This window comes from Danio rerio, chromosome 8 (assembly GCF_052040795.2).
Source record: "Danio rerio strain M-AB ecotype USA chromosome 8, GRCz13ab, whole genome shotgun sequence".
In the NCBI taxonomy this organism is placed as follows: domain Eukaryota; kingdom Metazoa; phylum Chordata; class Actinopteri; order Cypriniformes; family Danionidae; genus Danio; species Danio rerio.
This window is the reverse complement of record NC_141028.1, coordinates 14,085,001-14,098,088: the sequence shown is the minus strand read 5'-3', so window position 1 is coordinate 14,098,088 and position 13,088 is coordinate 14,085,001. Positions and strand designations below refer to the sequence as shown.

At 46.9% G+C, this 13,088-nt stretch overlaps 1 protein-coding gene across 7 annotated transcripts in view; it reads left to right on the top strand.

Moving 5' to 3' along the window:
• Positions 1-13,088, top strand: part of dab2ipa (DAB2 interacting protein a) — a 225,473-nt gene that overhangs the window by 187,889 nt on the left and 24,496 nt on the right. For all 7 annotated transcript variants that reach the window (XM_087264337.1, XM_087264339.1, XM_087264338.1 and 4 more), the window contains 3 exons: positions 1,078-1,314; positions 9,779-9,980; positions 11,796-11,974. In XM_087264337.1, the coding sequence (XP_087120463.1) occupies positions 1,078-1,314; positions 9,779-9,980; positions 11,796-11,974 (618 nt within the window). The remainder of the gene's footprint in view (positions 1-1,077; positions 1,315-9,778; positions 9,981-11,795; positions 11,975-13,088) is intronic.

Genomic DNA, 13,088 nt, shown 5'->3' with positions numbered 1-13,088 from the left:
TCTGGAGCTTCATTAAAAATAAAGTTCATCCACACTTTCCAAAATTGTGATCAGACGTTGTAAAATTGTGTTGTCTTCAGAGCATCCTTAGCATTTGATTTCTGCATAGACTTGCATTTGTCTCTCTCGTTATTTATTAACTACATCATAATTCGTTGAATCGAGCTAAACAAACAGAGTTAAGCCACACTGTTTTGTTAATTATTATGTACTATAATGTAAACCTGTATTTTTTTTTCAGATTAGCTTCAAATTAAGCTGGTTTTAGACTAATGAGAAAGTGTTGAGTTCTGAAACGTACAGGATACATTTATAGCAGCTCTGCACAAGAAGTTTGGCCAAAGTAGACATAGTCGTGCCCAAATGAGCCTGATTTTTCTCAAGGTTTTTTTTCCCTTCACTTACGTCAATTGGTAAAGTTTGTTCCTCGCCACTGTTGCCACTGGCTTGCTGGGTTTGATTTTTGTGGAGCTGCGTATCAGTGGATTTGCTCTTTAGTGTTTGGACTTTCAGCAGTGAATTAAACCACACTGAACTGAGCTAAACTGAACTTAAACTCTGAAAACTGAACTGACACCGTTTCAATTTACTGGAACTTCTATGTTAGGCTGCTTTGACACAATCTACATTGTAAACGCGCTGTAGAAATAAAGATGAATTGAATAGTACAATGAGCTCTATTCCCCCTGTTACAAAGCAATGATGTTGGAAAAGAAAGCCCAGCCTCCTACTTAATAGTCCAAATTATTTGGAAGATTATCAACAAACTGAAATAAAAGTCTCAGCAACTTCTGGTTCTTCTAGCATTTATGGGATTTGTGATATCTCACTTTTAACCCTATTGATGTTTTTTAACCATTTAACTGGCATGCATTGTAACTGCCTGGTTAGCCTTTTGTCCATAGGTTATAATTAAAACAAACTCAAAACAACTCAACATTTGCGTGCCTTAGAATGATGTCAGAAACACAATTTGACCAAAAAAAAAAGGTTTAAAAACGTTTAGAGTGGAAAAGTTAAAGGGTTAAAACAAATTTTTGTTTTCTAATCAATCAAATTATTGTCTTTCCACTCTAGTGTGTTTCCTCGGGAGCTCAAGGAAGTGTTTGCGTCGTGGCGGCAGGAGTGCAGTAGCCGAGGACGGCCGGATATCAGTGAACGCTTGATCAGCGCGTCGCTCTTTCTGCGCTTTCTGTGTCCTGCCATCATGTCGCCGTCACTCTTCAGCCTCATGCAGGAATATCCAGATGACCGAACTGCCCGTACACTCACACTCATCGCCAAAGTCACACAAAACCTTGCCAACTTCACCAAGTGAGTGTTTTTTTTTAGCTTGCTAAGTGAGGATGGAAAACTGGAAAAAAAAAACTTGCAATTTATTAAATCTAGCGCTGGGATTAAGCACATCCAAAATAAAAGTTTGTTTTGACATTATATATGTGTGTGTGCTATGTATATTTATTATAAATTCCCACATGCATGCATATATTTGACAAAAGGTTTATTTATATTTAGATATAAAATATATATGTATATGATACAAATTATATATAAATGTAAATATTTATGTTAAAAAAGGTTTTGTATAGTTTTGTTTCTATGTATGTGTGTATCACATCTACATAATAAATATGCATAATACACACACACACACACACACACACTCACCGGCCACTTTTGTTAGGTACACATTACTAGTGCCAGGTTGGACCCCCTTTTGCCATCAGAACTGCCTTAATCTTTCAAAGCATAGATTTAACAAGGTACTGAAAATATTCCTCAGAGATTTTGGTTCATATTGACATAATAGCATTATGCAGTTGCTGCAGATTTGTTGGCTGCACATCCATGATGCAAATCTCCCATTCCACCCCAAAGGTGCTCTATTGGATTGAGATCTGGTGACTGTGGAGGCCATTTGAGTACAGTGAACTCATTGTCATGTTCAAGAAACCAGTCTGAGATGATTCGAGCTTTATGACATATGTGCGTTATCCTGCTGGAAGTAGCTGTCAGAAGATGGGTACACTGTGGTCATAAAGGGATGGACATGTTCAGCAATTGGTGCTAATGTGCCCAAATTGTGCCAAGAAAATATCCCCCACACCATTACACACCCACCACCAGCCTGAACCATTGATACAAGGCAGGATGGATTCATGCTTTCATGGTGTTAATGCCAAAATCTGATCCTACCATCTGAATGTCGCAGCAGAAATCAAGACTCATCAGACTAGGCAACGTTTTTTTCAATCTTCTATTGTCCAATTTTGGTGAGCCTGTGTGAATTGCGGCCTCAGTTTCCTGTTCTCAGCTGACAGGAATGGCACCCGGTGTGGTCTCCTGCTGCTGTAGCCCATCCGCCTCATGGTTTGACATGTTGTGCATTCAGAATTGCTCTTCAGCATACCTAGGTTGTAATGAGTGGTTTTTTGAATCAGTCTGGCCATTCTCCTCTGACCTCTGACATCAACAAGGCATTTGTGTCCACAGAAAGGCCGCTCACTGGATATTTTCTCTTTTTCAGACCATTCTCTGTAAACCCTAGAGATGGTTGTGCATGAAAATCCCAATAGATCAGCAGTTTCTGAAATACTTAGACCAGCCCGTCTGGCACCAACAACCATACTAAAATCACCTCACTTAAATTACTTAAAAGTCACTTAAATCACCTTTCTTCTCCATTCTGATGCTCCGTTCAGCAGCTCCGCAAACTGCAGCAGATCCTTTTGACCATGTCTACATGCCTAAATGAATTGAGTTGCTGCCATGTGATTGGCTAATTAGAAATTTGTGTTAACGAGCAGTTGGACAGGTTTACCTAATAAAGTGGCCGGTGAGTGTATATTATGTTAAAACAAACTTTGTTTTTATTTTAGCCCAGCACTAATTAAATCATAAACATACAAAGTAAATCAAAATGTTCTAAAATCCCTTTCAAGAGTTCACACTTAGCTGATAATCAATAAAGCGTATTTGGCATGCTGTCCCGGGAGAGAGCCCTGAGCTCGTAATATCCTCGAGCCCGGGGCTCCCTCCCGTTAGAAGGGCGAGAGGGGAATTCGAGGTCAGGTAGGTCTCGAGAACTCCCCTGCTTGTCACCGTGAGAAGTGTAAACTCAGGTTGTATTGAGTGATAATTTGTTTTAGTCGATTGCTATGGTTTATGTTTTTTGGACGGTGGGAGGAAACCGGAGAACCCGGGGAAAACCCACGCGAACACGGGGAGAACATGCAAACTCCACACAGAAACACCAACCAGCCCGATGGGTTGGACTAGCGGTGTTCTTGCTGTGAGGCAACAGTGCTAGCCACTGGGCCACCGTGTCGCCCGATCAGAAAAAGTGGGAGGATGTAGGGGTGGAAGGGGGGAGCTTCAAGACGAAGATAACTGGAGTGGAAAACTCAGGTTCCCCTTCGGGGGGAACTTCAGCACTATAAGTGGATTTGATTTGTAAAATCCACGCATAGGGAGGTTCGGTTCAGAAGCTACTCGTCTGAAAGAGTATTGAACGGGCCAATTAAGAATGAATTGGCAGCGCAAGCCTGCGCAGGTGAGCGGCATAAGCAATCAACTGAGTATATAAGCTCACCTGGCGCCAGCAGACGCTATCCTTTTCGCTTCAGAGACTTTCTGATCGAGTCGATGAGGGTTCCTCCTGCTGTGACCAGCGATTCTGAGCGAACGAGAGCATTCTCCCGGTCCAGAGTGTGTACACGCAGTGGCAGACGGTCGAGCTGGGTTTCTCCCTTGCCTGGCGTTCTTTGGGTCCGGTCCTCCAGAGCGGTGCGTATAAAGTTGCAAACTTCACAGAAAGAGCAACACAGTCGTGCAGCACGTCCTTATCAGGACGGCGCTCCGACTGTGCGTTTCTGGATGCGGTGGTTTCCTGTCCTCGGATGATGGGCGTGGGCACTGCGTTACATGTCTGGGGGTCCAGCATGTTAATGCGCTGCTCGCGGGCAGTTCATGTCGTCATTGCGATGCCATGACTGTTGCGCAAGATCGCGGTTAGCCTTTGCAAAAGGGTGAACCACCCCAGTTGTCCCCTGCTCTGCAGCGGGCACTCGGGCAGATCTGAGGGTTTCAGCGAGAGATAATCCGTCGCCCACGGGCCCGCGGACCTCCCGCTCCTCTAAGCGCTCCATCCAAGCTTCGGGCGGGGGAAGCGATCCGTCTAACAGATGGTAGCCCTTACGCCCGATGACACCGGAGACCAGATGTCCACCGCGGCATCGGAGGGTGGGCTTTCATTGTCCGATGATGATCCAGACCCGCTCGCCCCCTTCGGGCTGGTGAGCGCTGTCACTACGGATCCTGAAACGGACATGTTAGCCGTGCTTTCCCGGGCTGCTTCGGCTGTGGGTTGGAGATGGTTTATCCCCCAGCTCCGCGGCCGGACCGACTAGAGGGGCGTTCCCTTCTTCCCGGAGGTGCACAGTAGGCTCACGCGGTCTTGTAAAGCACTTTTTTCTGCTCGTGCTGCGTGTTCCTCCACCCTAACCACTCTTGACGGTGAAACAGCCAGGGGGTATGTGGCGATTCCTCAGGTTGAGTGCGCGATGGCGGTAAATCCGCGCGGCGCCTCTTCTTGGCGGGGTCCGCCTCGTCTCCCATCCAAAGCCTGTAAGTTATCTACCTCCCTCGGAGCTAGAGCTTGCATAGCTGCGGGCCAGGCTGCTTCCGCCTTGCATGCGATAGCCACCTACCAGCGCTACCAAGCGCAGGCGCTGGCCGAGCTGCACGAGGGTGGGTCCAACCCAGGCTTACGAGCTTCGCACCGCCGCCGACTTAGCTCTTCGGACTACTGAGTCCGCTGCGTGTGCGTTGGGGAGGACGATGTCCACATTAGTGGTCCAGGAGCGCCACCCCTGGCTGATATGCGCAAAGTCGACAAAGTCCGCTTTCTTGACTTCCCCATATCCCCAGCCAGGTTCGGCGACACTGTCTGTGAATTCACCCAGGAATTCAAGGCGGTGAGAGAGCAGTTGGTGGGTGATGTCTTATCGGCGGTCCGTAGCCCGCTCCGCCCGCCGTGCCATTCATACCTGCTCCTCGCCGAAGGCGCCCGCCTACGAGAGCTGCTCCGCCCCCGCACACGCCTCAGGCGAAGCGAGCGCGTCGGGCACCTCGGAAGCAGGCAGCCCCCCTGCCCAGAACGCCGCTAAGTCCGGCAACGGACCGCGAAGCGCCCCTGGGACAGGCCATCTGGAGAAAAGGGAACTTGCTCTTTCCCCGCTGGAGGGCGGGGCCCCATTTCCAACGGCACTTTTTACTGCCATGAAAACATTATGAAAGGGCACTTTTCACTTCCCCAGATGTGACAGCCCGAAATCTGCCAGTCTGGGACGCTATGCTTTCTAGCTTGCAGATTCGGTGCGTTTCGCCAGTGGCTCACGAGCGCTGGGAGGACGGTCTCCTTTCTCCCACCCCTCGAGCCTCCCCTCCGGAGCTCGGGTTTGGAGTGAGAGCAAATATCTCACCTCCAGCCTTTCCGTGGGACCCGCGAGCTTCCCGGATCAGCACACCCACTCCGCGCTGCCCCACTGCTGGTACGTCAGCGATTGTAGCGATGAGTCCATTAGCGAGAGCTCTGCCTGCCTGGTTAGCGCGGGCCAGCTCTTCGCGGTGGCTCATACGCACAATCAGACTCGGCTATGCGATTCAGTTCGCGAAACGGCCCCCCAAGTCACGGGTGTGTATTCACCAGGGTCAGCCCCCTGTCCGCCCCTGTCTTGCGAGAGGAGATTGCTGTCCTCCTGGCGAAGGATGCAATCGAGCCGCTCCCTCCAGCCGAGATGGAGAGTGGGTTTTACAGCCCACGCTTCATCGTGCCCAAAAAGAGCGGTGGGTCACGGCCAATCCTAGATCTGCGCGTTTTGAACCGCTGCCTGCACAAGCTGCCGTTCAGAATGCTCACGCAGAAGCGCATCCTCCGGTGCGTTCGTCCTCTGGGTTGGTCTGCAGCATTAGACCTGATGGACGCGTATTTCCATGTCTCCACTCTTCCTCGCCACCGACAGTTTCTGCGGTTTGCGTTTGAAGGTCGAGCTTGGCAATACAAAGCCCTCCCCTTCGGGCTCTCTCTGTCTCCGCGGGTCCTCACCAAGCCCGCGGAGGGTGCCTCAGCGCCCCTTCGGCTCGCGGGCATCTGCATACTCAATTTCTTTACGACTGGCTGATTTTTGCCCTCTCTCGGAGCAGTTGATTATGCACAGAGACAAAGTGCTCTGGCACTTCCACCTGTGGGGGTTTCAGGTCAACCGAGAAAAGAGCAAACTCGCCCCCGTGCAGAGGATCTCTTCTCTCGGGCTGGAGCTGGACTCGGTCACCATGGCAGCGCGCCTCTCCGGAGAGCGCGCTCAGCTGATGCTGTACTGTCTGAGAGAGCTCGACAGTAAAATAGTGGTCCCACTGAAACTATTTCAGAGGCTCCTGGGGCATATGGCATCCGCAGCCGCTTCATGCCGCTCGGATTATTCTATATGAGACCACTTCAGCACTGGCTTCACGATCGAGTCCCCAGACGCGCATGGCACGCGCGCGCACACCGAGTCTCTGTTACTGCGCTGTGTCGCCGCGCCCTCAGCCCTTGGAGCGACCCCTCGTTCCTACAGGCCTGGGTGTCTCTAGAACAGGCGTCCAGTCTTGTTGTCGTTTCAGCAGACACTTCCAACACGGGCTGGGGGGCTGTGCGTTGCGGGCATGCGGCTGCGGACCTGTGGAAAGGTACCCAGTTGCATTGGCATATCGCCTGGAGCTGTTGGCAGTGTTCCTCGCTCTCCACCGTTTTTTTCCGGTGCTGGAGCGGCAACACGTGCTGGTCAGGACGGACAGTACGGCGGCGGTGGCGTATATCAGCCGTATAGGGGGTATGCGCTCTCGCCGCATGTCTCAGCTCGCCCGCCGTCTGCTCCTCTGGAGTCATCCGCGGCTGAAATCGCTGCACACCATTCATATTAAGGCAAGCTCAACCGTGCAGCCGATGCGCTCTCACGGCAGCCTTGCGTCCTGGAGAATGGAGACTCCACCCCGAGTCTGTTCAGCTGATATGGGCGCGATTCGGGGAAGCCCAGATCGATCTGTTGCTTCCCCCGAGATCGCTCATTGCTAGTTGTTCTTTCCCTGACCGAGTGCTCTCGGCACGGATGCACTGGCTTACAGCTGGCCTCGGGGCACGCGCAATACGCGTTTCCCCCAGTGAGCCTGCTCGCGCAGTTACTGTGCAAGGTCAGGAAGAGGACGAGGAACAGGTTGCTGGTTGCGCCCCTCTGGCTCAACCGGACCTGGATGTCAGAGCTCTCCCTCGCGATAGCCCTCCCCTGGCAGTCCCTTCGAGAGAGCACCTACTCTCTCAGGGACAGGGCACCACCTGGCACCCTCGCCGATCTTTGAAGAGATTTTAGACGCGAGGAAGACTTAGGTAACCTCCGATTGCGGTGGCTAATACCGTCACTCGGGCTAGAGCCCCGAGCGCGCCTATGCCCTGACGTGGAGTCTATTCACTGAATGGTGTGTCTCTCGCTGAGAAGACCCCCGTAATTTGCCAGATCAGCGTTGTGCTTTCTTTACGCCGAGAGAAGCTGGAGAGCAGGCTGTCGCCCTCCACACTCAAGGTTACGTGGCTGCCATCTCCGCTCTCATAACGCGGTGGCTGGCAGCACCGTGGGAACGCATAACCTCATCATCCGGTTCCTCAGGGGCGTTAAGCGAATTAATCCATCCCGCCCCCTCTCATGCCCTCTTAGGATCTCGCCCTCGCTACACAAGCCGCGCAGATCCCTTCGATCCTCGACTCAGTATCTTTCTGTCCCTGAGACAGCTCTGCTGGTCGCGTTGATATCGATTAGAGGGTCGGGGACCCGGAGGCATTTTTCGGTCAGTGACTCGTGCCTGTAATTGGGCTGGCTTCTCTCACGTCCTGAGACCCCGCCCGCGATATGTGCCCAAGGTTCCTACCACTCCGTTTTAATACGAGGTAGTGAGCCTGCAAGCGCTGCCCTCGGAGGAGGCAGACCCAGCCCTTCTTTATTGTCCAGTTCGCGTTTTGCGTATTATCCGGACCGCACTCAGAGTTTAGATCATCTGAGCAGCTCTTCGTCTGTTATAACGGTCGGCAGCAGGGAAGTGCCGTACCGAAATAAGTTCCCACTAGATTGTGGATGCCTTTCTTCACTATCAGAGCCGAGATAAGCCGCGTCCCCCGAGAGCGCGTGCGCACTCCACTCGGAGTTTCGCATTGTCTCGAGCGCGCGCACGCGGCGCCCCTCTAACAGACTTCTGTAGAGCTGCGGGCTGGGTGACACCCAACACATTTGCAAGGTTTTACAATCTGCGAGTGGAGCCGGTTTCCTCAAGGGTATTAGGTAACCCTTGGTGATTGAGGAAACAATTCGGTAGGGTGTTGAAACACGCTTGCTGCGCCATTTTCCCTAACACGGAGATACGTGCGCCTTTTTATCTGTCAGTAAAGTTCCCCGTCAGGTGAGCCCTGCAGATTCCTCCGTGGCCCCCAGCACTGACTCAGCGGAGGAGTCACCTGCTGGCCCACTACGTTGTAGGTCTGCCCGCTGGTCAGCCCGCGTTTTGGGTAAAGGTGCCTGCTATGCGTGATCCCCACTAGGCGATCCCATATGCTTATTCCGCCACGGTTAAGTCCCCCCCCTGGGCGGACCCGTGTCTTCCCTCCCCGCTAACCACTCTTTTGCTATGCGTACTCCCCCTTTTTAGGGCTAGTCCATATGTAAATTCTGCCATCTATCCCCCCTTGGGTAACGGATGGCCTCCGCAGCGTCCTCCCTATCGGGATTGCACGCTTCCCAACGTACTGTCGTATTTTCCTAGAATTATCTAGATGCTCACGACTTCCCAAAAAATATATCTAAATCCGTAAAACTTCTGTTGAAGTAGGATAAATTAGGGCCAGGGACACGTTGGAGGACCGCGCCCCCCCATGATGCGGGTGCGTCACGCTTGCTTGACTATCTCCTCATCGGGGGTGTTGGTAAGGTGCAGTCATTATGGCGCTTTCAATGGGCTCCCAATGCGTGGATTTTACAAATCAAATCCACTTATAGTGCTGAAGTTCCCCCCGAAGGGGAACGTTCGAGGTTACTAAAGTAACCCTTCGTTCCCCGAGGAGGGGAACGGAAGCACTATACTCCGTCGCCATAATGACTGTCCCTTAGCTGTTGAAAGCCTCTTCAGCTTAAAAAGGATAGCGTCTGCTGGCGCCAGGTGAGCTTATATACTCAGTTGATTGCTTATGCCGCTCACCTGCGCAGGCTTGCGCTGCCAATTCATTCTTAATTGGCCCGTTCAATACTCTTTCAGACGAGTAGCTTCTGAACCGAACCTCCCTATGCGTGGATTTTACAAATCAAATCCACTTATAGTGCTTCCGTTCCCCTCCTCGGGGAACGAAGGGTTACTTTAGTAACCTCGAACGTTATTTATAATGCTTCCGTAATCATCTAATAGGGCTGATTACGGAGGTAACAAGGAGCCAGCCGTGTTGATTATAAGCACGTGATCCTCTCGAAATTAGTTTATGAATAAACCACACTTAGAAAAATAGCATCTATAAGATACAGAAATGACTTCATAACACTTGCAAGACTAACAAACAAGCATCATTTGTTTTCATGATGGTTATGTTAATATTATAATGTGCAATACTATTTCTATGCTTGGGGTCGGTTATGTAAACATAAAATGTAAACAAGGTTTATCAGGTTTCATCAGAAAAAAAAACTATTTATTGTGTTTTATGGTGTAGGTTTGGCAGTAAGGAGGAGTACATGTCCTTTATGAATCAGTTCTTGGAGCACGAATGGACTAACATGCAGCGCTTCCTGCTGGAGATCTCCAACCCAGAAACCATCTCTAACACAGCAGGCTTTGAGGGTTATGTTGACCTGGGCCGTGAACTCTCGTCTCTTCATTCTCTCCTGTCTGAAGCAGTCTCACAGCTCGATCAGGTAAGGGTTTGCTTTTCAACGAATAGAATAGAAATAGAAAAGAAAAGAAAAGTATGAAGTTAAAGTCAATATTACTCAATATTCAATATTAATATTATTCAATGTTATTTCTTTTTCTTTTTCAAACATTTCGCAAATAATAATTACCAGAGCATGGAATCTTTCACAGTATTTCCTATAATATTTTTTCTTATTATTTGTTTCATTTTGGCTACAATAAAAGCAGTTTTATATTTTTAAAAACCATTTTAAGGTCAAAATTATTAGCCCCCTTAAGCAAATTTTTTTCGATTGTCTACAGAACAAAATCATTACTATAGAATGGCTTGCCTAATTACCCTAACTTCCCTAGTTAACCTAATGAAGTTAGTTAAGTCCTTAAATTTCACTTTAAGCTGAATACTAGTATATTGAAAAGTATATAGTAAAATATGATGTACTGTCATCATAGCAAAGATAAATTAAATCAGTTATTAGAGATGAGTTATTAAAACTATTATGTTTAGAAATGTGTTGGACAAATCTCTCTGTTAAAAAATATACAGGTGGGCTAATAATTCAGGAGGGGTAGAAATTCTGACCAACTGTATGTTGAATAAAGTAGTTAATTCTTCTGTAATTTAATAATTCATCTAGTTTTTATGTAAAATATCTTAAAATGGAAGTTTACCATGGAAGTCAATGGTTACCAATTTCCAGCTTTCTTCAGAATATCTTCTTTTGTGTTCAACAAAAGAAAAAAACTCAAACAGATTTGTGACAAGTCAAGGGTCAGTAAATGATGACAGAATTTTCAGCTTTGGGTCAGTCTTTAATTATGTTATGTTGCCAGATTTTGCTAAAATAAGAACAAGCCCTAATTAAAATGAATCCCAAACTCTATATTATCAAAATAACACACATACTGAAATATTGTGATCTGCACCTGGCTACTTTATTAATTTCATAAACTGGTTTTTTTAATCCCAAAGAAGCTTAATAGCATTTGCTTAAAATATCTAGACATGGCAACAAAAGTGTGAAGACTATGAAGAAGCCCTTTAAATGTAAACAAAACTCAACTTCTGTGTCAACAGTAGCTCATTTAAAATGGCAAATCGAACCTTTTTATTAGGCCAGGAACCATGTATGGTAACTTAATAGACTTGATTATTTTTCATTTATTATTTTAAATCAAGGCTGCACAGTTGCTCAGTGTCTCCCAGCAAGAAGGTCACTGATTCAAGCCCCAGCTGGGTCAGCATGTTCTCCCCGTTTTGCTTCATGTTTTTGGAGTTTTGGGGGGAACCAGAGCACCCGGAGGAAACCCACACAACTCCAAAAACATGCAGTATAGGTGAATTGGATAAGCTAAATTGTCCGTAGTTTATGTATGTGTATGCGAGAGTGTATGGGTGTTTCCCAGTGATGGGTTGCAGCTGGAAGGACATCCGCTGCGTAAAACATATACTGGATAAGTTGGTGGTTCATTCCGCTGTGGCGACCCCTGATTAATAAAGGGACTAAGCCAAAAATATATTGAATGAATTTTCAAGTTTAAAAGTCTTGTAAAACACTACACGTACAGGTTTTTTTATTTTAATGAGTGCTCTATAAAGGGTTAAAGAACAAATCTTTCGTCACAGTAAAATTCATTTGTTCTGAGTGTAAATAATTGCAAGAGCGAGTCTTCTTCCCTAACATTAGGTAAAGCAGTTTACTTGCATATTTGAATGCAGTTATGCTAAAATTATATAGTGTGTGTACCGCCACTGTGAGCTCACACTGCTCTAAAAGTTGGATTGCAGACAGTCACAGTCCTCCATTGTGTTGTAGACTACCATCACCAAGCTGGGACCTTTAGCTCGGATCCTGCGAGATGTGAATTCAGCCCTTACAAACCCCACCGGAGCCCCTGTACCGTCTCCCACTGAGCGTGTCGGGTCACCTAGTCTACCTAGCAGCAGCCTGTCCACCGGTCTGCAGAAGATGGTGATGGACAGTGAGATCACAGGGTAAGTCTAGGTTAAATAATAATCTTATGTTACAAGAATTTCACCTTCAGCCTGGTATAGATTGCAGATATCCATTCAAAAGTCTTAAGGTGGCAATACAAGCTTCTTCTTTTTTACATTATTTAGATTCTAAACTGAGTAAGTGCTCACAGAGGATGAATAAACATTTTAAAAAAACTCCTTCAGATTATGTGGGCTCTGGGATGTGATCCATGCGAGTTGATGGCTATTCGCTGTGGCAGTCTGTGAAATGTGGAAAATACTTTTAAAGCACTTTTATATTTAGGTGAGTGTCTTGAATGTGACGGTGTGAAATGTAAATGGAGCTGGGGGAAGAAAACTGCAAGCTAGTAAAATCTTCATCATGCTGTTGTGGAATAGGGTAAAATTGAAGACGAGAAAATGTGTCCTGAATCATATAAAAACCCCTGCTGCTCCAATGATCACATTCAGGGAAGATTACTTGCATCTGGTAATGACTGCACATGTTTTAATAAGTACTCTCAGATCTCTTTATACATATATTATTCTCTTACACTGGGATTATAGAGTTTTATTACATAGTTTTAAATCAAAAGACATTTTTTGTCAGTGTTCAGACAGCTATCATATCAGCACACATTCATTAGCCATGAAAATTAGCTAGATCATATGGGTCATGGGCTAGGTTGGAATTGTACTCTCATTTGCAATGTGGGTATTTATTTTGAATAAGCAATTGCTTAGGAACTTCTAAAATGTTGCTTATATTTTTAATGTTTGTATCACATTTGGACGTACTGTGCATTTCTCATGTTGCTGTGTCCTAGTGTCCTAACATCAGTTGCACTGCTTTACTGTCATTCTTAAATCATTTACTGGGGTCTCTTGAGATAGAGAAAACTCCCTGGAAGTAATAGGTCAAGGGTTGTTCTTGACTATACTTTTACTATAATTATAACCCTTATTTGTCAAATATTCTGTATAGTAACGTATAGACATTTATGCTGCTATTCAGTAATTTAATATATTGTGATGAAGAAAATAATGTGGCACTTAACAGTGCTGTGAAAAATAGTTATTTATTATTTAAACGTTTAGAGTTCCCTTTTAGGAATATTCTGACTGTTTTATT